The following is a 26581-nucleotide window of genomic DNA, read 5'->3' as shown; positions in this document are numbered from 1 at the left end:
CGCAGAGGACACACTACAGAAGCGGAGTATAAACACACTTCTGTCCATGTGTGTTTTTTATAGTAGCCGTATTAGTCCAGTGATGTGGATGCAAAATCCTAGAATGCTGCAGAATCTTGTGATTCCTTTTTTATTGGACTTGACACTATTTGTAGAGACAATGGCCCAGATTTATCAAACTGTGTGAGAGAAAATATAGAGAGATTTTTCCACAGCAACCAATCACAGCTCAGCTAACAAGCTGAGGTAAAGTGAAAGCTGAGTTGTGATTGGTTGCTGTGGGAAAATCCCTCCACTTTTTCTCTCACACAGTTTGATAAATCTGGGCCAATCTTTCGGGATTCCTCCCTTTATCAAGCCTGAGCATGTAAGCAGAAAACACAGGTTACATCTCACAAATGTGCAGGGGTACTGTTGCAGGAATGTCCAGATTCTGATCATTTTTTTTTTTTTAACTCTTTAGGATGTGGAACCAAATTCCCCAGCAGCACTGGCCGGTCTTCAAGCTCATGTGGATTATATTGTGGGATCAGATCAGATTTTGCAAGAGGTACATATAGATTACTTCATTTGTTTTTTTATATCTTAAAGGAGTACTCCGCTGCTCAGCGTTTGAAACTGTTCTGAACGCTGCAGGCGGCGCCGGGAGCTCGTGACATCATAGCCCCGCCCCTCATGATGTCCTGCCCCGCCCCCTCAATGCAAGTCTATGGGAGGGGGCGTGACAGACGCCACTCCCCCCTCCTGTAGACTTACATTGAGGGGGCGGGCGTGATGTCATGAGAGGCGGGGCTATGACGTCACAAGCTCCTGGCTCCAGCGTTCGGAACAGTTTGTTCCAAACACTGAGCAGCGGGGTACTCCTTTAAAGCAGTCCAGGTTATTGAATTGTCTTCATTACAGACGTGGAATATTTTGCACTAAGCCAGCAGCTGGTGTTGTAGGTGAATCCCTCCATGAACTACATGCTACCATTAGGAATCCAATTTACCCATATAATATTTGGGTGCAGATACGGACCCCATCCTTTTATTGCACATCAGGGACGATTCACTTGTAAATGCATTTCTCATGGTCTCAGAATTTAGGACCAACATGCTGTGTGGCATCTCGTGATGATCGAAGGAAGAAAAATAGATGCTTTTTATAACCCATGGGGATTGTGTAATGTGACCATTCTCATCTTGATGGATTAAGTTCAAGAAAAAGTTTCCAATGCAATTGTTTAACTAAGAAATATATAGGGCTGGGCGGTATGACCAAATATGTGTATCACAGTATTTTTGTAACTTATGCGGTTCCACGGTATATAACGGTATTTCCCACCCCCCAAAATTAATTATTAGCCCAGCACTGCGCTGTCCCCATCGGGGTAAATACTCACATATCACCCGCAAGCGCTACCCTCCTCGTCCTCCTGGTTGTTGCGGGCTGCCGGTGCTGACACTCTATACTGTACGCTGTATCCCTATGCCCGGGCTGCAAAAGGTAAACAAAATAAACTTTAAAGCATGTTCCTACATCGGCCTCACGCTCTTCCCTGGGATGGGAACGTCTGAGAGCCGTCAGCCTATCACCGGCCGCAGCGATGTTCCGCCTCGGCCAGTGATAGGCTTAGCCTACTGTCATGTAAGAAGCCGGCTTCTTACATGACAGTGGGCTCAGCCTATCACCGGCCAAGGCGGAATATCGCTGCGGCCGTTGATAGGCTGACGGCTCTCCAACGTTCCATTCCCTAGGAAGCGGGTCCGGACTGACAGGGAAGGTGAGTTTACCTTTTGCAGCCCGGGCATTGGGATACAGCTTACAGTATAGAGTGTCAGCACCGGCGGCCCGCAACAAACAGGAGGATGAGGAGGGCAGCGCTTGCGGGTGACATGTGAATATTTACCTCGATGGGGACAGTGCAGCGCTGGTCTCACAATTAATTGCGTGGGGGGGGGGCAGAACAGCGCTTGCGGGTCACATGTGATTAGTTCCCCGATGTGGGGACAGCGCAGTGCTGGGCTAATAATTCATTCCCGAGGGGGAGGGCCAAACCGGTATTGCGGTATGGGGACAAATTCATGTCGTGCAGGACAAAAATTTCGGTATGAACCGATATACCGCCCAGCCCTAGAAATATAGTTTGCCCATGTTCATATCTCATTGTTAAGCCATATATGCCACATGTTCAGCAGGATTGGGGCACTTCATTTGGCAGAAAATTTGGCCATTTATATATATATTTTTTCATTTAGGATGTGTCCTATGCAGACTTGTTCTTGATGACCAATATAATCAGTGGGACAGTGCACTAGCACTATATCATTATTATGTAGCCAACCTCCATCTAATGCCAAAACAGTGATTTCCTATCTACAGACCTGTAGACTCAAACCACATATTTCTTCTATTTTTATCCAGTCAGAAGATTTCTATGCTCTGATAGAGTCTCACGAAGGGAAACCACTGAAGCTGCTGGTCTATAACACTGAGACAGATTCCTGCCGAGAGGTGTATGTCACCCCTAATGGAGCATGGGGTGGAGAAGGAAGGTATTGTGACTTGTCTAGCCCATATAAAATATAGAACAGATCAATATAACATTAAACCGCTTCTACATAAACTCCTCATCTATTAAGATCACATGAATTTAAATTGCTTGTACAGTGGTCCCTCAAGTTACAATATTAATTGGTTCCAGGACGACCATTGTATGTATAAACCATTGTATGTTGAGACCAGAACTCTATGGAAACCTGGTAATTGGTTCTGAAGCCACCAAAATGTCATCCAAAATAGGAAAAAGTGAGGATTAAAGAAAAATAAGTAGATAACTAATATAGATAAAGCAAATCCTTACATATAAAAGTAAGAAAGATCTGCTGGAAGCGGTAAATCACTATCTATGTCAGTGTTTCCCAACCAGGGTGCCTCCAGCTGTTGCAAAACTACAATTTCCAGCTTGCCCGGACAGCCGTTGGCTGTCCGGGCATGCTGGGAGTTGTAGTTTTGCAACAGCTGGAGGCACCCTGGTTGGGAAACAATGGTTTATGTAGAGGACAGGAGCTTCTCCAGGGTCCTATACAGTACACAGTGTCCCATATGGAGCCGCCCTTACTTGGTGTCCAAATGAGCAGCTAACCCTGGCACAGGTAAGGAGTAGTACAGAACTTGTAGTTCCTCCCTGTACTGTAGGGGGCGCTACCAGACACCAGTCAGTGCAGGCACTTCCGTAATACAGGTGATTTACCAAGTAAAATGCCCATTCTGATTGGTCAGTTCCTCCAGTTGTGACACGTTTCACAGATCTGGACTGTCTGTAGCATTGTATGTTGAGTCTGGTTTCAAGTTACGATGGTCCAGAAAAAAACATTGTATGTTGAAACTATTGTATGTTGAGGCCATTGTAAGTTGAGGGATCACTGTACTTACTACTGTCATATTTGAAGAATAGCGCAACATGACATGCTGTTCTTACTGACAAAAAGACAGAATGTGGAAGAAGCCCATTATTAGTAAAGAAAAAATGACTGGTGCACTGTGATAGACTTTATAGGGGACATTTATCATTCAATATAGACGTTTTTTTCCGTCTATCTTTGGCGCTTGAATGTCGCAGTTATGTAAATTTAGCAACTTATATGCGTCTTTTTGAATAGAAGTTTCATAGCGTTTTGCGCAGCAGTACACCATTTTCTGATTTAGACATGCACTGCACCCTTATTTATCATATGCAACATTTGTAATAAGTCGCAAAATATTGCGCTTACCCTGATTTCTAGGCGTGAAAGTACGCATACCAAAAGCACACGTACAAAACCTCTCTACCCTGCGCAAAACAAACAAACGTGCACAGCTGCAGGGAATTCATTATCTAAGGTAGGGTACACTTTTAATGATAAATGTCTCCCTATAAGCTCACGGGTTCTCAGTCCTCCGGTACAAAAAGATGCAACATTTCAACTTCACAATGAAGTCTTTTTCAAGAAAAAAAGACTTCATTGTGAAGTTGAATTGTTGCATCTTTTTGTACCTAATGGGTGAATAAACACTTGATTTTTTTTCACTAAATTCTCCCGGAGTGCCGTCTTCCACCTTTGTATTTTGCTTTCCCATTATTAGCATGTGTTCACACCATGATTGCGCCTTCCATTCATGTCAATCAAATACTCCTAAGTGTCTCAGGGCCAAACAATGAAAATTACAATTTTAGGGACAAGTCCCCAAGGACTGCCCTAAACTAGAGACCACTTAACTAAATTATTAAAACTTAACTTTTATTACAACTACTTAATTATAAATTGTGCTTTTTGGTACCATAGTGAAAAAATGTTAAAAAGTCCGGTCATCCACTCTGACTACAAATAGGTCAATACTTGCAATATGCTTTGTGATCAGTGTCACTGTGGGAAAATCTAGTTCTTACAGACATTGCTACCACCACTGACTAGAAAGAACTCCCACCCAATTACAGTATTACTCTTGTGTGACTAGGATGCCGTTTTATAAAAACATTATAACCCCTCCTGCTAACGTTTCGCCAGCGTACCTTGGCTTTTTCAAAGAAGTGAGGATAATCATATGATTATTTAAAGCTGCTGAAGAAAGGACCGCGAGGGTCCTGAAACGCATCCAGCGACCCCCCCCCCCCAATATCTACTATTGAGACCATCTAACTATTATTAACAAGCGCAAGTCACCATTCACTGCCGAACATCTAAGACAGATACCTGTCAATCACATCTTATGTGTAGCGCGCGCAAACCTCCACGAGGACGCCGCTAGTGACTTTAACAGTGGGCGCAGCAGAAGCGCTGCAGTCCCCAACCTCCTGGCCCACGATTGTGCCGCACCGCGATATAGGAGAAGGCAGAATCTCCAGCGGTGTGCCTGCACTACACCCGCTCCAGCAGGAGGCCTTTTTGTTCCAGCGTGACCAGCGACCGGTACTGGAAGATCGCATCATCCATGCCATACCGGGTATCGCAGGACTGATATCCACCGGAGATCGCAATATCTATTCCCGAGGGACCGGTGAGCATACACGCACACGCTGAGTGTGAGATATTTTTGACTGCTACTATTGCTGATCTGGGCACATATATAACTGGTTTATCTGTTCATCTACTAAAGAACATATACGGGCTGTCAGCGCAGCAGACCCAGTGGATAAAGAAAGACTGTGATAACTGTATTACCGCAATAATTGATCTGTCAATTGGTGACTGCAAAAAGAAACATTGTTGCTAGATACTTACAAAAGCCAATTTACCTCAATACATTGTATCCACTTTGTATCCTGTGGCTGATCTGGAGCAACAAGTACCTAGAGTGTAATCCAGACCTTCTACAGTGGATACAACTTTATATATATTTTTTTATTGGTCTCAATTAAATTTTATATCATATTGTTGCATTTTATTCATACTTATTTTATGACAAATTTTAAATGTTCCTGACGACTCACAAGGGCCCTGTGAGTCCCAGGTAATTTTATACACTATTGTGTGGAACTATATTAATTATATAATAAATTGTGTACTGATATCTCAGACCTTAAGCCCCAATATTTTTTATAGTTTAGATTTGTAAATTACTTCTATTAAAAAAATCTTAATCCTTCCAGTACTTATTAGCTGTTGAATACTACAGAGGAAATTATTTTCTTTTTGGAACACAGTGCTCTCTGCTGAATCACAAGCACAGTGCTCTCTGCTGACATCTCTGTCCATTTTAAGAACTGACCAGAGTAGAAGAAAATCCCCATAGAAAACATATGGTGCTCTGGACAGTTCCTAAAATGGACAGAGATGTCAGCAGTGAGCACTGTGTTCCAAAATGAAAATAATTATTCCTCTGTAGTATTCAGCAGCTAATAAGTACTGGAAGGATTAAGATTTTTAATAGAAGTAAAAATCTGTTCAACTTTCTGGCACCAGCTGATTAAAAAAAAAAAAAAAAAAGTTTTCCACCGGAATACCCCTTTAAATACCATTGAATAAAGATTGTTATATCTACGGATGCACAACATTTTTTTAGATTTTTGCTTAGAGGTCATTGAACTTATGAGGACTGACACTGTGCTTTTTTTCCTAGTTTGGGATGTGGCATCGGATATGGATACTTGCATCGCATTCCCTCGCAGACTGTCACCCCAACCAAAAATCCAGAGATAAAGCCCCCTTCACCTTTACCACCTCAAGAACCTGTTGTGCACCCAACCAATGGATATAGTGAGGTATGAGACAGAAATATTGTGTGCGCTATAGGAAATTATAATAGCAAGTATGTCCACTTTGTATGTTGTACTAGTTTTAATGTTTATTTAAAGATCTGTTTAACATTGGTACTCATTAAAAATAATTTATTTTGTCTGGTATTAAAAATCCACTAAAAATAAGCTTATTATGAGGACAAAAGGAGATTTTTTGTACTCTCCATAATATCTCTTTCTGTGAGCTGCCATTTGGGGACGCAGGAACCATGGGTATATGCTGCTTTCCACTAGGAGGCTGACACTAGACAAAAGAAGTCGGCTCCTCCCAGCAGGATATACCCGCCCCCTGGCTCTTAGCTAATCAGTTTAGTCCCAAAGCAGTTGGAGAACACCAACAGAGAAAAGAAGACAGTCCGAAACAGAACCCAGAGGGAGGGAGCACCCCCACGACAAATGACCAAACCTGACCAGGCAACCAACAACTTATGGGCGGGTGCTGTGTGCCGAAATGGTGGCTTTAAGAAAAAAATTTACGGTGAGTTAAAAAAAAAAATTCTCATTTGCCGCATTGGGGGACATAGGAACCGGGGGACGTGAAGCAGTCCCTGAGGAAGGAAATAAACAACATCCCAAACAGACCAGAGTCAGGCAGACAACTGAACTCCTGCCGCCTGCAGAACCTTCTGGCCACGCCCCCTGTCGGCAGACTCAAACGTATCAATGATAGAACTTGGAGAATGTGTGTAAGGATGACCAAATAGCCACTTTGCACACGTGCAGAGCTGAAGTCCTGTTGTTGACCGCCCAGGAGTCCCCCACAGCGCAGGTGGAATGGGCTGTCACAAAGAGGGGAACCTTCAAAATGGTGGACCGTATCCATCTAGAGATGGTCACCTTAGAGGTCTGGAGCACCCTGAGCCGCCCTTCCGGAAGGATGAACAGCGAGTCACAATGGCAGAAAGAAGTGACTGACAGGTCAGAACGGCTCGGACCACTTCCAGCGTATGAACAGAGTGCTTTTGGGGTTGGGAAGGGGGTGGGCAAAATGAGGGTAACACAATATTCCCATTCAAGTAGAATAAGAAAACCACCTTAGGTAGGAAAGAAGGCACACGATGAAGAATCAGGAAAGGGGAGCAGCAGGAAAGTGCAGCCAATTCCGAGACACACCTGATGAGAAATGCCACCTTCGAAGAAACGAAGAGTGGCCTCCCTAACCGTAACTAGCTCCAAACCTCTGTCTGCCTCCTACTGACACGAAGCTAAAACTGATTAGCTCAGAGCCAGGGGGTAGGTATATCCTGTCGGGAGGAGCCAACTTCTTTTGCCTATTGTCAGTCTCTTAGTGAAAAACAGCATATGCCCATGGTTCCTGTGTCCCCCAATGCGGTGACCGATAAATTATTATTTGTGTAGAGCACAGCTGCACTGGTAGGTTATATGCTTATATATCACATTAGAATGGATACTGCAACTTTAAAATCTAAAATAAAAAAATTTTGACCTGTCAAAAGTTTATTCTGTTGGGGTCTGGGGATTCAGAACTTAACAGATCACTAGAAGTGGGCACTAAAGGTGTTCTCTCCTAATGTAAGTCTATAGGACTGTCTTTGTCACACACAGAGAATGGGGACAGAAGCACTCAGCCGCACGCTTCTCTCCCCTCTCTCCTTTTAGCAACTGGTCACTTAAATCACCACTAAAAAACTTTTGACTTGTCTCACAGTTTTAATCAAAGTTGCAGGTACACTTTATAGCTCCTCTACTTCTGTATGTTCTTTGTCTCATGTGTGAGCTCCTTCTTATTATACTCCTTAGTAGCGTGTATAGATAATTTAGGTATCGTCCTTAGTCTGGGACCTCCTTTACCTCCTAGTAAATCTCATCAGGTATTATACTTTCTTGGTCGGCTACATTGGGGGACACAGAGACCGTGGGTATATCTTGCTGCCACTAGGAGTCTAACACTAGGCATACAAAAAGAAATTCTGCCCCTTTTGGCAGGATATACCCCGCCTACTGACCCTAAGCTAGTTTTAGCTTAGTGTCAGTAGGAGGCAGACACAGGTCTGGAGCTCTCCAGACCTGGTCTTCTTTTTTATTTTATAAGCTAGGGCCTGTTGTAGGTTCTTTTCTCCTTTTGTATTTCTTATAGAGTATGCACTGTTAACCCCTTCCTGCCAACAGCCAGCGCCTGGGCTTGCACCTTGGGTCCGGGTCCCCCTATCATCCCTGCTCTTCCCGCTGTCTCAGCCTGACGTAAAGCACGTGACAAATAGCTGGCTGAAGACATCTTAAGTGAGTATGTGCTGGTCACAGGGTGAGTATCTCCCCACGGCCTCTCTCCCCCTCCTTCTTTCTTCCTTACTTAGGGGCCCCAGGGGGATTTTTCATTCATTTTCATTCATTTTTATTATTATAGGGGGCAGGGATGCAGGCTTTGGACTTATATATACAGTGTCGGGACCGCAGGGAAGCTCTCCTCCCCCCTCCCCTCTGCCATCCCCGACACTGCTTACTCACTTTCTTCGGCTCTGGTGCACCGAACGCAGCGCCGGTCAGCTGGGCTTCAGTCGCGCGGCCGGCTTCACAGTTTACTTTCATTGTCGCTTCATTGCCGCTACATGCTTCTCGGGCATGTAGCGGGCAGGAAATTAATTGAGGCCGCAACTGCGGCCTTGTCCGGCACTTAACACCGCCCACTCTTCGCACTGGGCACGCTGGAATGGCTCCCGGCCTCCTCCTGCTGCTGGCCAATGATCTTTCTATGGCGTGATCAACCAGGAAAAGTCCAACCTGTCTCTCTCCCAGTCTCTTGTCTTTCTGGGTCTCCTTTTCGTCACGTCAGCCGCCCGTGTTCGTCTTCCGTTGGACAAGCGGCACTCCCTCCAGTAGGGTGTCCGTCACCTTCGGCGCCCCTCTCTGGTTCTGATTCGCTTCTGCATGGAGGTACTGGGCCTTTCTCCCAGTTTCGCTATTGCCCTCTCCATCTGACCATCTTGGCCCGGTGGGACAAGTGGCCGTCTACTCTGGATCACCGGATTTTTCTGCCCCACCCCGTTTGTCGGTCTCTACTGTGGTGGCTCCACTCTCTCCTTCTTTTTCCAGGGGCGGTCGTTTTTTTTCCACCTCCACTGGCAGGTTGTCACGACTGATGCGAGTCTCCAGGGTTAGGGAGGTCTGTTTCAGGACCGGACGGTCCAGGGTCACTGGTCCCCTTGGAGATTCTCCTTCAGGGTCGTCCGGTTCGTGTCCAATCGGACAACGCCATGGCTGTGGCATATATCAATATATCAGGTCTCCAAGATTCTGCTCTGGGCCAAGACTCGAGTTCCCGCCCTCTCTGCGATCCACTTTCCGGGTGTGGAGAATTGGGAAGTGGACTTTCTCAGCCACTCCTCCATGGATCCAAGGGAGTGGTCTCTCCATCTGGAGGCTTTTGTGCAGATCTGCGATCTTTGGGGGACCCTGTAAGTGGATCTCTTCGCTTCTCGCCACAACAAACAAGTTCCTTGCTTTGTTGCAAAGTCGCGAGACCCTCTGGCTGTGGCGGGGGACGCACTTGTCATCCTTCCGTCTTCATTACCTCTTTTGGCCACTCCCTCTCCTGCCCAGGGTTCTGAGGAAATTCAAGGTGGAGGGCGTTTCCGCCATTCTGGTGGCTCCAGACTGGCCCAGGCGCGCATGGTACACCGACGTAATTCGACTGGTTGCAGACGTACCACTGCATCTTCCAGTTCGCCCCGATCTGCTCTCCCAGGGTCCTCTCTGTGGCTCATTCTTCTGCCTGATTCTGAGTTGGGTATTTTTTCCACCCCGGGGATTGCTTTAGTACGTCCCACGGTCTCTGTGTCCCCCAATGGAGCCAACCGAGAAAAGTAGATTTTTTTATGCTTAGCGTAAAATCTCTTTCTCAAAGGATCCATTGGGGGACACAGCACCCACCCATTGTGTTTGTTGCTATTGTTCGGTTTTCTGTCTGAGGGGTTGTTTTCGGTTCCTTTTTTGTCTGGTTCCCTCAGGCACCTGCTGATTTCCTTCCCTGTCGGTCCTCTCCTACTGCTTTGGGACTAAACTGATTAGCTCCGGGTCAGTAAATGGGATATATCCTGCCAGGAGGGGCCGACTTTCTTCTTGTATACCTAGTGGCAGCCTCCTAGTGGCAGCAAGATATGCCCACGGTCTCTGTGCCCCCCAATGGATCCTCCAAGAAAGAGATTTTACGGTAATCATGAAAAAAATCTACTTAACACCTGCTTACATAAGGCCCTTTGTCCTCTTCTGACCTCGTTGTTTTAGTAAGTAGACAGATATATATCTCTGAAATACCAATTCTAAAACTTCTTTTATTTTTTTTTATATCCCTGACTGGGATTGACATTTTTTTTTTGAATTTAGAAGCCAGCATAAAAATTTAGGAGCCAACATTTTTATTTAATGAGCAGCGCAATTTATTATTATTTTTTTTTTCGTACTGTGAGCTGTGGTTTTAGACAGTACTACTTTTACATAGCATTGACTTTTTCTGATCACTTATTACATTTTTTTCTAGGATGTGATAAAAAATATAAACTTTTTTTTTTAAATACTTTTTTTTTGCACTTTTTGAAGGGAGGGTGACAGGAGGTGCAGCAGTAGGAAGGGGGGACAAAAGTAGTCACAGGAGGTGCAGCAGGAAGGTGGGTGATAGGAGATGCAGCATGAAGGAGGATGGCAGCAGTGACAAGAAGTGCAGCAGGAGGTAGGGTGATGAGATGCAGCAGGAGGTTGTGTGACAGGAGGTTCAGCAGGAGGGAGGGTGACAGCAGTGACAGGAGTTGCAGTAGGAGGGAGGGTGACAGAAGGTGCAGCCGAAGGGAGAGTGACAGCAGTGAAAGGAGGTGCAGCAGGAGGGAAGTTGACAGTAAGTGCAACAGTAGAAATGGTGCTAGCAGCAACAGATGGTGCAGCAGGGGCCTAGGGCTGGCTGGGCAGAGTTGTTACATTTGGTAGGCTGCAGGGCAGGATGCCCGGTTAGGTTTATATTCCTCCTCCACACACACGGCAGCATCCCCCTCTCTTCTCTGGATGCCTCCTGATGATGCTTCCCTCCCCATATTTTCATACAGACTGAGGATCAGAGCACACCCTCCGCTACCACCCTGGCCCCTCTCTGGCCTCTCCCAACTGGAAACACCCAATTGACTATTGAGTGATACATTTCTAGTAAGAATAGCAAATGAACAGCACAACAGCTATAAGAAAAGATGCTCCGCAGTTGTTATGTCATAGGAAATACAAAGAATTACTAAAACAGGCAGGTCAGGATAGGCCACAGGTATTCTATGAACAGGCCTTATATAATCCCAGGTGATGATATTCACAGGCCCTCAGCTTATAATATATATGTGAAGTACAAAGGTGTGCAGTAGACTCACTTTGCAAAGATATTTCTTCTAAATTTCAAAATGTTCCTTTGTGTTCTCTATTGGCAGGCTCCTCTTTTGGCCCCAGACACCCATACAGACCAGGCAGTGGAAGCCCTGCCGACGGAGGAGACGCAGACCCTAAATGCTCATGTTCATCCCGGAGAAGCTGCACTTGTTCTCCCCCCTCCTGTACAAAGAGTTGTAAATCCAGGTACGATATTAGGAAATACCCAATTTACATGTTGATTTATTGTTATTGTGAGAAGATATTACATTGTAATACCAGGTTAAGAGGGATTCTCCCCCTCTGTTTTACTTCCCACAACCTCAACAATTTCAGAGTTTCTCCTGGTCTGCATCTTAGATAAAGTGTCTGGCACTGGCTGGAGAGTTCTGCTGTTAGGCCCCTTTCACACTATAAAAATACTTCCGTTATGAACGCCCATTATAAAAAGCCTGGTAATCGGCAGTTATACGGCCGCTACAAAATCACTAACGGCCGTTAGAAAATCCCATTATAGTCTATGGGATTTTTCTAATAGCTGTTTTAACCCATTATCGCCGTTATTAATAACGGCCTTTATTTTGTGAAGGGCTATAGTAACAGGAGAATAAGTGCATGCACTATTTCTCCCGTTCATTCGCCCATCACAAAATAACGGGCGATAACGGGTTAAAACGGCTATTAGAAAAATCCCATAGACTATAATTCGATTTTCTTACGGCCGTTAGTGATTTTGTACCTGTACCGGCCGTATAACTGCCGATTTCCAGGCTTTTTATAACGGGCATTCATAAGCAGGGCTGTGGAGTCGGTAGATAAATGTTCCAACGCCGACTCCTCTGTATTAATATGCAAATGTATTTATAAACACTTACAGTTGAATCCAAGAAGCTGTTCCACCAAGTTCTTCTAAGCTCTTCTAGCAGAGAGAGGTAGTTGGGCAGAAGCTGCTGCCTTCTCCTTTTTGTGTGCTGATCTGCTGCTGAAGCACTGTTCATAAGGGAAGTATTTTTATAGTGTGAAAGGGGCCTTAGGGTTGGAAAGGGAAGAGGAGGGGGGGATTAAAAAACATGGCTTTGTACAGTCTTATACCATTCTTCATACACGTTTACTTCTGTTCGCTCTTTTGTTATATGCCAAGCATTAAAATAAAAACATTATTAAAAAACAACATGTTTATTCTTCAGACCTCTCCCTGACATAGAACCAAATAGAACAAGCTCAGAAGATCAGCAAGATAAGATGTGAAATTTTACTAGTAGTAGAAGAAGACGATGATCCAGCACTTGAAGAACGATCGCTTTATTGAAGATCACATAACACTGTTAAAACCGACCATACCATCAGACGCGTTTCGAGCGCATGCGCTCGAAACGTGTCAGATGGTATGGTCGGTTTTAACAGTGTTATGTGATCTTCAATAAAGCGATCGTACTTCAAGTGCTGGATCAATGTCTTCTTCTGCACATTGTGTGCCTTGCCGGGCACACATCCGTGCACTACATTGGAGTGGTGAGCTGGATTCCTTTCTCCTATCTTCCTTTCTCCTATCTTAAACAAATATTTATTTATTAGTACATTGATACAAATTGATATGATATAATAAGGTATAACATGGCATAAATACAAATGTGTAGAGTAGTCTGAAAAGTACAGTGCTATACGAATACACACAAAGCTCTATGTAATGACATGTAAAATTCAAGTAGATTAGGAGGTACTCAAAGAAAATCCTCCATATGACCAAGTCAAGTGTAAAACTACACTACACTGAGAGGTATAGTCAGCATGGAAATGTGCACAGTACAGACCATGCTACACAATGCCTGACACATTCTTCATCCAAGGGACATCCTGCTTCATCCTCTGGATGAAGTGGGTAGCGAAACACGCGCCGGGGGTCATGTAGCATAGTATGTACTGTGCACTTTTCTATGCTGACTATACCTCTCATTGTAGTGTTCACTATTGTGTTCTTTTACACTTGACTTATTGACTGGAGGATTTGGAGGATTTCCTTTGGGTACATTATAATCTACTTGGATTGTACTTGTCATTACGTAAAGCTTTGTGTGTCTATCTACAGCACTTATCTTTTTGGATAGTTTTCTAATAGATTTAGAGGGAGATTATTAAAACGTGTAGAAGAAGAGTGGTGCAGTTGCCCATAGAACCCAATCAGATCGCTTCTTTCATTTTTAAAAATTAAAAAAAGGGATCTGATTGGTTGCTATGGGCAACTGCTCCACTCTTCCTATACACAGGTTTTGATCAAATCTCCCCCATAATGTTTCTTTGACATGTCAAAACTTTATTTTAAGCAACACTTTAAATTGACTTTGTTTTCTACATTAGGATTTCCAGACAGTTCTAACATTTTGGCACCAGAGGTTACAGATCTTACAAAACTACTGGATGTGACATTGCCGCCTCTCCTGAATGTGACACCGGATCTTCCTGCAGGCACAGACAAGATCCTGACCACTGAAGAGCTGAATGCTTATATTGGTATGTGCTATATGTAAATTGCTGGATTTAATCACTGACATGGTAGATGAATGTTATTTTGCCTTCTTTTTTCTGGTGAAGTGAAGTGATGGCGCATAAAGTCAACCACAGCACCATTAACTCTGTATGGAACTTCTGAACATTACCGAGTGTTGTACTCCAAAGTGCCCTAGATGGGGGTTTTAATGCAGATCTACCGTAATACACATAATCACTGTGAGAAAATAGAAGTATTCCGGCTCTATCCCTGGTCTGGATCCTGAGCAGGGAGAAGGTGTGGACCTCACCCAGAACAATAGAAATGAAGGAAGTAAACTCCAGCTCAGTTCAGGAACATGTGGCTTTATTCACATCAACGAGGCAACAGGTACACGGAGGAAGATCTTCCTCCCCGTACCTGTTGCCTCGTTGATGTGAATAAAGCCACATGTTCCTGAACCGAGCTGGAGTTTACTTCCTTCATTTCTACACATAATCACTGTCTTATTACCATATTAAAAAAACATGTTAGCATGCGGTTTTGCCGTAGTGCTGTAATGGTACTGCTCTTTGTCACATGATTACTACCCACGTTAGTGTAACCTAAAAATGTTGTCCCATCATCTCCTCTCTACCTGCCTGAAGTTTTCCCACTTCCTCAATAGGCATAGTCCATGACACACATTTCCCAAATAGTCACAACAACCCCCTTACCTTAACAGACTGTAACCGTAAGCTCCCTCCACACCAACCTGTTCTAACTGCAAGGTCGCCCCCTTTATAGTAGTCCCCGCTGGTTTGCAATAACCAATTCTGGTTGGGTTGGTTTTAGGCTAGTTCTCCTCAAAAGTAGCTCCTGTGTGTCACCCTCACCAGCTCTTCATTCTATGGAGAATTTGTGTCTAGTCTAAACAAAGAACTGAAAATTTTGGGCTAGAATACAATATCTTCCTTTCTGGTTCCCTTCCTGGTCTACAGAGTTAGGTGACCTACTGTTTCCTGCATCTATTGCCAATTAGCATCTGGAATGTATTTTGGTAACTGCTGAGTAAAGAGTGCTGGTGAGTTTGGTCATAGACGCCTTAAAAGGGTACTCCGCTGCTCAGTGTTTGGAACAAACTATTCCGAATGCAGGAGCCGGTGTCGGGAGCTCGTTACGTCATAACCCCGCCCCATCATTACTTCATGCCCCGCCCCCTCAATGCAAGTCTATGGGAGGGGGTGTGACAGCAGTCACGCCCCCTACCATAGACTTGCATTGAGGGAGCGGTGCGTGACGTCATGAGGGGGCGAGGCTATGATGACATAAGCTCCCGGCAACAGGCTCCAGCGTTCATCTGTCTATGTGTGTCATGGTGGCAATTCAGATGATTGGTCGCACATATAATAATGGGACAGGCCTAAGTCTGTCTAAAATGAGTCCCTTGTTCATGTATGGGGGCGGGGGGGAGGCTGTTGGAGACCTCTGGCAATATGCTATGCAATAAGGGTATATTTTGTATGTTCTCATACCTTTATTTCATAGCATATTGCCAGATGTTTCCTGGGGTTATCTTGGAAGGAGTTACAGATATAAACATTTTTTTATTTCACTTTTAAAGGTTCCTTTTTAGTTCCCTTTTTCCCCCCTGATCACACGCCTTTTACAGTTTCTTGCTACGCCCTTCCATTTCTGAGATATAACGGTTTATAGTTTTGTCTGACAATTCAGGAAATCAGTCTGATGGGTGTAAACTTAAAAGGGTTCTCCACCATAAGGTGATTTTAGTTCGTACCTGGCAGGCAGTAATGGACATGCTTAGGAAGGGTCTGCGCTGGTCTTGGGGCTAAATGGCTATGTTGTGAGATTACCATAATACTGTGGATAGCTTTTTGTGAACTGGTATTTCCTGTTTTGATTTTTCTTTTTTGCCTACAAATCCCATAATTCCATTTTCCTCCCTCCCACACATCAGCCACCCCACCCATTGAAACATAAATGAGCTGCATCCATTCAAAGACCTGTGGTTTTCAATCAGGGTGCCTACAGCTGTTGCAGATTGATCTCTCTCCCACCAAGTGATCGCTCCACCCATTGTAGCAGACAGGCTCCCTGTCATCAGCTGACTAGTGAGTCAGGTCTCGGCCGCATTGCAACCTGGGAAAAATCTGAGACAACAGTCATTTTGTATGCTGTTAAAAATAAATATTGGGGTTAAAATCACAGAAAAATTGTGAGAAAACCGTCACACACAGGTACAGACACTATATTATGATCTACACTAACTTTACAGCCCCTGTAGCATAGTCAAATAAAAAGAAATCCTGGAATACCCCTTTAATTTTAATAATGGGAGTGATGGGTGGGATTATACAGTCAGCGGGTGTGAATATTATACATTGAGGGGCCTGTAAACCAAATACACACACCCTGACTGTATAATCCAGCCCATCACCTAATATTCACTCCTATTATTAAAATTAAGGCTGACTGATTCCATTAATTGTATAAACCCACATACAGTATCTCAGGAACAGAAGGGCGTATCAAGAAATCTGAAAAAGGCATGTGATGAGAGCACTCTAAGCTACCGTATACTGTATACTCGAGTATAAGCCGAGTTTTTCAGCACGATTTTTCGTGCTGAAAACTCCCCCCTCGGCTTATACTCAAGTGAACAAAAAAACATTTCTGGCTTTAGCTGTGAGGGGATGGTCCCGGCCGTCCATCTCCGCCTGTCAATCCCTCGGGCCTTCGTCATCATCTAGACCCCCCTTTTGTTTTCTACTCACCTCCCCTCGGTGGGAAGGAAGAGTGAGCTGGTCCAGGCCGTTCATATTCGACCTCCTATGCTACAGGGACCGTCCGGTGGGGAGGGTTAGTCGTTCCGGCCTGTCCATCTTCACCGGGAGGCCCTCTTCTCCGCTCCGAGCCGGCCCCGGATTAGTGATGTTGCCTTGACGGCGACGTCCGTGCGCAGCAGACGTCCGTGACGTCCCTGCGCGGTGGCATCAAAGCAGCGTCACTAGTCTGGGGCTGGCCTGGAGAAGAGAAGAGGGCCTCTCGGTGAAGATGGACAGGCCGGAACGACTAACCCTCCCCACTGGACGGTCCCTGCAGCATAGGTGGCCAAAGATGGACGGCCCGGACCAGCTCACCCTTCCTTCCCACTGAGGGGAGGTGAGCAGAAAACAAGGCATGCTGGGAGTTGTAGTTTTGCAACATCCGGAGGTCCGCAGGTTGAAGAACACTGAGAACACTGTGATGATGAAGGGGGGTGATGATGACGACGACGACGGGGGGTGATGACGATGACGACGGGGGGGTGATGATGATGACGGGGGTCTGGATGATGACATGGGGGGGATGATTTATTTCCACCCTAGGCTTATTGCCAAGCCAATAACTTTTCCTGGGTTTTTGGGGTGAAATTAGGGGCCCGGCTTATACTCGAGTATATACGGTTTTTATGATAATGCAATCCATTTTTTGGGGGGTTGGTCATAGGTTCTATTTAAAGGGGTTTTCTGAGATCTGTTGGGATAGGTCTGGTGGGTACCTGACCACCTGTACCCCCAATGATCAGCAGAAACAAGGTGTGGTGCTCACTGGGACAACAGATGCCTTCTCTGCAGTACCCAACACATTGCTGCTGTCATTCAGCGCTATTCACTTGAATGGCGCAGAGCTGTAAAGCTTTACACACAGAATGCAGGGTCCATGCCCGGATGCAGGCTGTGAACTGCCAGTCAGTAGGGTTACTGGTGGCTCGACCTCAAACAAGCACAGATTGACGGCCTAACCAATGGTGTTTAATGTTAGATTTAAAAAAAAAAAACAACCTTTTAAAGGGGTATTACAAATTTATAAAACCTAATTCCGCTATCCCCTTAGTCGGACCCCCACAATCTGACACTTTATGAGTCTTTAGTATTGTGGTCCCTATATTATTATATAAAGTCTGTATATATACTCTCTTACAGAACAAGTCCAGGTGTCAGAAGGACCATCTCTTGACATCCCCGCCGTGTCGCATGTTGTCTTGGATCACGCGCCAGCTGAACAGAACTCTTTAATCTCCTTTGAGGATCTGGTGAGCAACACGTCAGAGGTCGCTCCAGCAAGTGAGTCCCTGGCTGAGCTGGACAGTGCTGACGTTTCCACAGTAAATGACAAGGAAACGGCTGAAGATTCTTCCACAGAACCGACCGAAAACAAAGAATAGAACAGAAATAACGATTTGGTCTTGATGATCAATGAGATGCAAATTGCACGTAGGCTTACCAGAAAATGGTTCATGTTTTTATTACAACTTTTTTTTTTTTCTATTTTAAAGCAAAACGACAAGCTTTTTATGCAAATGATATCAGTTAACATTTTAGGTAAATATCTGTCTCTTGGAACCCTGAAGTATTTGTAGTTCTTATAGACTTCAGTTCCTCACCTCTGCATGTGTTTCATGTCACAGAACACTATGTTGCCAAAGATTGCACAACTAGACTGTTCATGTTAAGAGTATTGCTTTACAACCTGTTATTCTCCAAAACTAAAACTCCCTACGTGCTCTGACAACTTGCAGCTGACCGTGCATGCTGGGAGTAGTAGTTGCATATCAATGATGTGGTTGGGGAGAGGAATGACATAGTAATCCTACAGGCCACTATTCCCCAACCCATGGATCAGGAGCCACGTTCCTGAGCTATTAGCTGCTGCAATTACTATTTTTGCACTGGTGGTCTCTTGGCTGCCATGGCATTAAAGGGGTTATCCAGCCCAAAAAAATCCTCCATACACAGGATAGGAGATAAGCATTTGATCTGGTGGATCTGACTGCTGGGACCCCCCGCGATCTCCAGAGCAAGGCCCTGCCTCTCCAAGCTACATGGAGCAGCAGACATGCACTGTCTATGAGAGTGCTGAGGCATACCCGAGTGATGTACTACTGCTGTACTATGGCTCTCTTACAGACAGTGCATGGAGCGGCAGACAGCACTCACTCTATGCACTGTCTATGAGAGTGCTGAGGCATACCTGAGTGATGTACTACTGCTGTACTATGGCTCTCTTACAGACAGTGCATGGAGCGGCAGACAGCACTCACTCTATGCACTGTCTATGAGAGTGCTGAGGCATACCCGAGTGATGTACTACTGCTGTACTATGGCTCTCTTACAGACAGTGCATGGAGCGGCAGACAGCACTCACTCCATGCACTGTCTATGAGAGTGCTGAGGCATACCCGAGTGATGTACTACTGCTATACTATGGCTCTCCCATAGACAATGTAAGGAGCGGCAGACAGCACTCACTCCATGCACTGTCTATGAGAGTGCTGAGGGATACCTGAGTGCTGTACTACTGCTGTACTATGGCTCTCCTAGAGACAGTGCATGGAGCGGCAGACAGCACACACTCCATGCACTGTCTATGAGAGTGCTGAGGGATACCTGAGTGATGTACTACTGCTGTACTATGGCCCTCCCATAGACAATGTAAGGAGCGGCAGACAGCACACACTCCATGCACTGTCTATGAGAGTGCTGAGGCATACCTGAGTGATGTACTACTGCTGTACTATGGCTCTCCTACAGACAGTGCATAGAGCGGAAGACAGCACTCACTCCATGCACTGTCTATGAGAGTGCTGAGGCATAAACGAGTGAGGTACTACTGCTGTACTATGGCTCTCCCATAGACAGTGCATGGAGCGGCAGACAGCACTCACTACATGCACTGTCTATGAGAGTGCTGAGGGATACCCAAGTGATGTACTACTGCTGTACTATGGCTCTCCTACAGACAGAGCATTTGGAGATCACAGGGGGTTCCAGCGCTCAAGCCATGTTCACATCTGCATTGGGTTTTTTTCCCCGTTCATCAGGAACATCATTGAAGCAGAAGAAAGAAAATAAAAAAACAGAGCGGCGGATCCGCTGCACACCAGACACTAATGGTTGACACCAACTTGAGAGATCCTGTTGACTTCAATGGGGTCCATCAGGTTTCCGGGATGGTGGCGGTCATATGACTGGATAAATAATACAGCATTTTGTATTTTTTTTTGTCCAGGACATATTCTGCTACGGTAACCTACAACGGAGCCTCCATCTAAGATGTGAACACAGCCTAACAGGAACTTATCCCTATCACTTGAGTACAATCCATATCAGTTGGTTACATCTTGGATGGTGGCCTCCGCCATAGGCAGTAGAGGTCCTCACAGTGAAGCTACTTTTGCAAACAATATGAGCTGTGCAGAAGAACTCCCTTATTGCCATGCAGGATCCTAGGAGAGAGCGTGCATGCTTTCTGCCTTTCTGAACCTGGATGCATGTTACAATATAGTTTAAGGTAACTACTGCCAAATATTATTGCTAGTACATAGCAGTGAGGTAGGTTTTTCCGTTACCAGACGGTCCATGGTGTGGGTACACAGCAGATTATATTTTCCTTTTATACAAGATCGTGGTTCCTACAGTAGACAGCTTGAGGATTTCCTCTGGTTACAAACATTGACATGATGTAAATTAGTGTTTTCCAAACAGTGCACCTCCAGCTGTTGCAAAACTACAACTCCCGGCATGACCGTAGTTATGCAACAGCTGGAGGCACACTGTTTGGAAAACCCTGATGTAAATGGATGTGAGCGACTGCATTCAATTTGAATGGAAATCCCAGTTTTATGTTACACGTGAGATCATTTGTTCATTTTGATTCTTTTGTTTTACTTTTAGACGGTTTTAAAGGGGTTGTCCCATCAGCATCACTTATCTATCCCCTATATACAGGATAAAGGATATGTATATATTTGGTGAGTGTTCAAACTCTGGGACTCCCAGTGATGTATGTCCTAAGTGACCTATGTACAGTATATCCTGTGGTCCCAGAGACGTGCGAGTCCATTGCTCCATTCAGAGCCAATTCAAAAGAATTATCGCCAGCAGCGTAAAGCTTCAGTAAAAACAGCCTTTTATTAAAACGTCTTCAGGGTGCATTCACATGTACAAGATCTGCTGCATATTTTGTGCAGCTTATTTTTACTACCCATTAACTTCAATGGGTAGCAAAATCAGCTGCACAAAAAATGCAGCAGATCCTGTACGTGTGAACATACAATAAGAGCGGTTACATCCATATGTACATATAAAGCAGGCCTGACAGGTTTTGGCAAGTACACAACCTTAATCATAGTCTATGATTAAAGAGTACCTGTCATGATCTTGTTAAATTTTATTATCCTCCCAGTTCACTGCCCCCATCATGATAAACCACCCCCTGCCTTTATTCTTATTTTTCGTTTTCTACCTTGATATTGCTCTGTACATTGACCCTGCCCGACTTACAATGGCCCCGACATACGATCATTTCACCATATGATGGCCACTCAGAGGCCATCGCACATTGAAGGCAGCATCAACATACGATACTTTTGTATGTCGGGGCCATCGCATAAACTGCTATCCTGCAGCGCAGACTGCTTCAGCTGTTACCGGATAGCCGTTTACGGTGCCCCGTGTGCCCCTGTGAGTGTCACTCACCTGTCCCTGCCGCTCCGGACCATCCTCTTCATGCTCCGCTGCATGGCCGTCGCTCTCCTTCGTCTTCGTGATGACGGTGATGGAGAGCGACAATGCAGGGCAGCGGTGACGGTCCAGAGCGGCGGGGACACGAGAGTATAACTTTGTCTATTATTATTGCACGGATTCCTCAACATACGATAAATTCAAGTAACGATGGTTCATTTTTTGCTCAGTCTCAGGCAGATTCACAGACTGGAAAGGAGCGTTCCCCAGCAGGCATGACATCATCTGAAGCCATACAGGGGAGAACTTCCTCCCTCACTCTGCCCTAACACAGCCCAGAGCAGTTCAGTGTGAGATGAGCTATGATTGGCTAAGGCTGCACACAACCACCTCAGCACTCCAGACTGCATTTCCTGATTTTGGACTTCTGCCAGGCCTGCAGGAGTCCAAAGTTTGTGCAAGAGATGTGGGGAAATGTGCTCCGGACAAGTAGGGAGACACCTAGTGGCAGCTTTTTTAAAACACTAATAAAACAGAAAACCCAAATTATTTTTTAAACAAAGTACATTAGAAAGATTTTTTATTTACCATAAGGAGTGCAATAGTAAAAATTAGTTTTAATGACAGTGCCCATTTAAGGCTGTGTACTGGCTGAAACGCGTCACAGCTGCTGTATCTGTACATATGGATGTATTCTCACATCACTGGGGGTTCCAGCAGTCAGCCCCCCCCCCCCCAGCAATCATACACTTACTTTATATCCTATTGGTGGGACAACCCTTTCAATTGAAATCTATAATATAACGGTGTGTTAATAATTGTAATATATTTAAAGGGATACCCTTTGCTCAGCGTTTGGAACAAACTGTTCTGAACGCTGGAGCTGGAGCTCATGACGTCATAGCCCCGCCCCCTCATGACATCATGCCCCACCCCCTCAATTCAAGTCTATAGTAGGCGGCAGGGCTATGGCGTCACAAGCTCCCGGCGCCGGCTCCGCCGTTCGGAACAGTTTGTTCCAAACGCTGAGCAGCGGAGTACCCCTTTAAGACAAAGCTTCATTTTTTTTTTATTTTTTTTTATAATTTAAACTGCATACAAACCTTTCCACTGAAACACTAGAGACCTTGTACTAGTATTAATAGCACAGATAAGATAAAGTGCCTCTAACCAACACTGCAGGACTCTTAGGAGATGGTCTTATGTTCTTTAGGGGATTTCATAATTCCTAGGTTTGCTTTGTTTTTTTGTTTTTTTTTAGATGTATTATTGTTTACGTACAACGGGTTTGTGGCTGCATTTTAGTTACTTTTTGTATAAATTTTCTAACAAATGAAGGTGTCCGTACTGCAAAATAAGACTCGGCTAACCTTGAAGGACCTAGTCCTGGGTCATGCAGGCTAATGGCGTGGCGTGACATTGACGGCCTGTGTGTACGTTCAGCTGTTTAAATAATCAGTAATGTCAGAGAGATATTTTTGACACCCTTCTTTTTTTTTTCTAATGTCTTATTTCAAATAGTGATAAATGTGTCTAATCTTATGCACTGCTATAAGTAAGCCCTGAGCTAGCCCTGACCTATGGTATATGTGCTGCAGTTATTTATAGCCACAGTACAGTGATCCCTCAACTTACAATGGCCTCAACATACAATAGTTTCAACATACAATGGTCTTTTCTGGACCATTGTAACTTGAAACCAGACTCAACATACAATGTTATGGACAGTCCAGATCTGTGAAACGTGTCAATGGCCGGATGAACTGACCAATCAGAATGGGCTTTTTACTGGTAACACCCCTGTATTACTGAAGCGTATGCACTGACTGATGTCTACAGTACAGGATGACTGATGTCCTACAGTACAGGGAGGTATTACATGTTCTGTACACTTTACCTGTGCCAGGGTTACCTGCTCCTTAGGACACCAGGTGAGGGCGACTCCATGTTACTTTTTTAGGACACTGAGTGTACTGTACAATACCCTGAAGAAGCTCCTGTCCTCTACATAGACCAGTGTTTCCCAAACAGGGTGCACCCAGCTGTTGCAAAACTACAACTCCCAGCATGCCCGGACAGCCAAAGGCTGTCCGGGCATGCTGGGAGTTGTAGTTTTGCAACAGCTGGAGGCTCCATGCTTGGCAAACACTGACACAGACAGTGATTACAGCTCCCAGCAGATCTTTCTTACTTTTATATGTAAGGATTTGCTTTATCTATATTAGTTTTCTACTTATTTTTCTTTAATCCTCACCTTTTCCTATTTTTGGATGATATTTTGGGGGCTTCAGAACCAATTACCAGGTTTCCATAGAGTTCTGGTCTCAACATACAATGGTTTCAACATACAATGATCGTCCTGGAACCAATTAATATTGTAACTTGAGGGACCACAGTAATTGTATAAAACATGCTCCAAAATAATGTCCTTGTCTCCTGTTAATCAATGCTGTAATTCTCCTATTTGTCCCATGTGATCGGCCATTATTTCCCACCTTCTAGCTAAGCTCACACTAAAGCTCTCTCTAGCTGTAAGGCACCTGGATGCAGCAGGAGCCCTCCCCCACTGCTCTACATTTTATTTAATTTTTTATTTATACAATCATTTGCACGCTGAAATATACCAAACAAACTATCATTCTGCCAATAGTTGGACAGAAACTCACTCTTCAGGACAGATTTTTGTCCAGGACGATTTTTTTTACGGCCCGTCACGCCCCCTCCCATAGACATGAATGGAAGGGACGCGGCGTGGCGTCACGACTCCAATCCCCGAAACTCAGAGGTTTCCAAGATTGGAGCAGCAGCCCGGCACAGAATGTTGGGTGCTGCACGGAGATCTCAGGGGGTCCCAGGGGCATGCCACCCACAATTAGACATCTTATCCCCTATCCTTTTGGCACAAATTGCGACCAAATTCTAGCGCATTTTCAGTAGCCAAACTGCCCCAATTTTCTTGGAACGTTCCAAAAAAGATTCTTCATCCTCCATTCAGTGCCATTGAGATATGACTGGTTTTAACAACTGTAATATCTGCGCTTGAAATTAACTTACTTCTGTCTAATGCAGTGTTTCCCAACCAGGGTGCCTCCAGCTGCTGCAAAACTACAACTTCCAGCATGCCCAGACAGCCAAAGGCTGTCTGGGCATGCTGGAAGTTGTAGTTTTGCAACAGCTGAAGGCACCCTGGTTGGGAAACACTGGTCTATTGTGTATGGCCACCTTAAAGGGGTACTCCATTGATATCAACTGGTGCCAGAAAGCTATACAGATTTATAAATTACTCCTATTAAAACAATCTTAATCCTTCCAGTACTTAGCTGCTTTATGCTCCACAGGAAGTTCTTTTCTTTTTGAATTTATTTTCAGTCTGATCACAGTGCTCTCTGCTGACACCTCTGTCCATGTCAGAAACTGTCCGGAGCAGGAGAGGTTTGCTATGGGGATTTGCTCCTACTCTGGACAGTTCCTGACATGGACAGAGGTGTCAGAAGAGAGCACTGTGGTCAGACTGAAAAGAAATTCAAAAGGAAAAGAACTTCCTGTGGAGCATAAAGCAGCTGGTAAGTACTGGAAGGATTAAGATTTTTAAATAGAAGTAATTTACAGAGTACCCATTTAAGCCCCTTCGACTGTTTTGGAAACCACAGACAATCCTGCAGACAGGCGAACACCATGGACAAGTTTGGAGATTCATTGGGGGGAGATTTATTAAAAAAAAAAAAAAAAAAAACTGTGCTGAGGAAAAGTCGATCAGTTGCCCATAGCAACCAATCCGATTGCTTTTTTAATTTCTTCAAAAAAAAAAATTTAAAGAAGCGCTCTGCTTGGTGCTATAGGCAACTGCACCACTTTTCCTCTACACAGGTTTCAAAAATCTCCTTCAAAGTTTCTTTAAGACAAAATTGTGGCACTCATGCATAAGTCGTCATGCTGCAAAGTTTGGGGGATGGGGCGGCATAAATATTTTAGTCGTGAATTCCATTCCGGAAAACTTGCATTAATAATAATTTTTCTGCTTGAGGTCCTAATTGATTTTTTTTTTTTATGAGAATTAGTGTATTTTATTGTAATGTCTAGAATTGATCTTACTTGAATATCAGATTCCTTATGTAACTATTTTTATAGTGGAAAGTTATGGATGATGGGAACTGAGAAACTTTAGTGCCAGTTTTCTTCCTAAAAACCTCTATTTTTATGGACTGCTGCATTATTTAGAGTCTATACTATGTGTATATTAAGATGACAGAAGAAAATAATGGTCTTTTTGTGAGGATTGGGTGTAACATCCTGGGCATATAGATTGTACATAACAAAGCCTCAGTACAGAAATGCCAATGTGTTCACTTGTAAAGGGGAATATTACTATGATTGGGGATTGGTAGACTTTAATGCTCCAGTCTGAAATAAAAAATGGATTTTACATAGTGTCTGTGTCTTCTTTACAGCCTTAAATTTGCTTACCTGAAATTTTTATTTCCTGGAGGTCTGTAGGCGGCACACCTCAGTTTGCCATAGCAACCATTGGAACCCCAACAACTGCATTGCAGGATATCCAATGGGTGACAGTCGGAGCCCCCTTCCACTTTCAGACCTTTTAGATGTAGCAGTCTTACTTCCCACAGCATCTACTGTCTAGGCTCTGCTCCTGACATTTGCAGCAGGACCTTGGTGGTATATGAAAGCCTGCTTTTGCCATGATTGCCATTTCTCAGCATGTATACATTTTCTTACATGACATTTTCATTTCTTGGAGGCCCGTAGGCAGCACAAATTTCCATTCTGTTCTGCCTACAAACCTCCAGGAAATGTACATTATACAAAGGGTAATTCTCATTAGATGGACCCTATGTTAAGACATAAACTGAAAGGTCAGGGACCAGCCTGGTTTTTCATTAAAGGGGACCCTTACTTGGGACCCTTATTTTTTTCTGATGAATCCCCTGTCAGACTGTTTGGCCCTGTTCACACTATGGA

General features: G+C 44.5%; 1 protein-coding gene across 1 annotated transcript in view; it reads left to right on the top strand.

Moving 5' to 3' along the window:
- The window catches only part of GORASP1 (golgi reassembly stacking protein 1), a 52082-nt gene extending 31468 nt beyond the window's left edge, over positions 1-20614 (top strand). The window contains exons 4-9 of the mRNA XM_056519653.1: positions 464-550; positions 2407-2537; positions 6082-6223; positions 11677-11821; positions 13970-14122; positions 18065-20614. Coding sequence (XP_056375628.1) covers positions 464-550; positions 2407-2537; positions 6082-6223; positions 11677-11821; positions 13970-14122; positions 18065-18306 — 900 coding nt within the window. The 3' untranslated portion in view covers positions 18307-20614. The remainder of the gene's footprint in view (positions 1-463; positions 551-2406; positions 2538-6081; positions 6224-11676; positions 11822-13969; positions 14123-18064) is intronic.
- Positions 20615-26581: the final 5967 nt, after the last annotated feature.

This window comes from Hyla sarda, chromosome 5 (genome assembly GCF_029499605.1).
Source record: "Hyla sarda isolate aHylSar1 chromosome 5, aHylSar1.hap1, whole genome shotgun sequence".
Taxonomy (NCBI): Eukaryota; Metazoa; Chordata; class Amphibia; order Anura; family Hylidae; genus Hyla; species Hyla sarda.
This window is presented reverse-complemented; position numbering and strand designations above follow the sequence as displayed.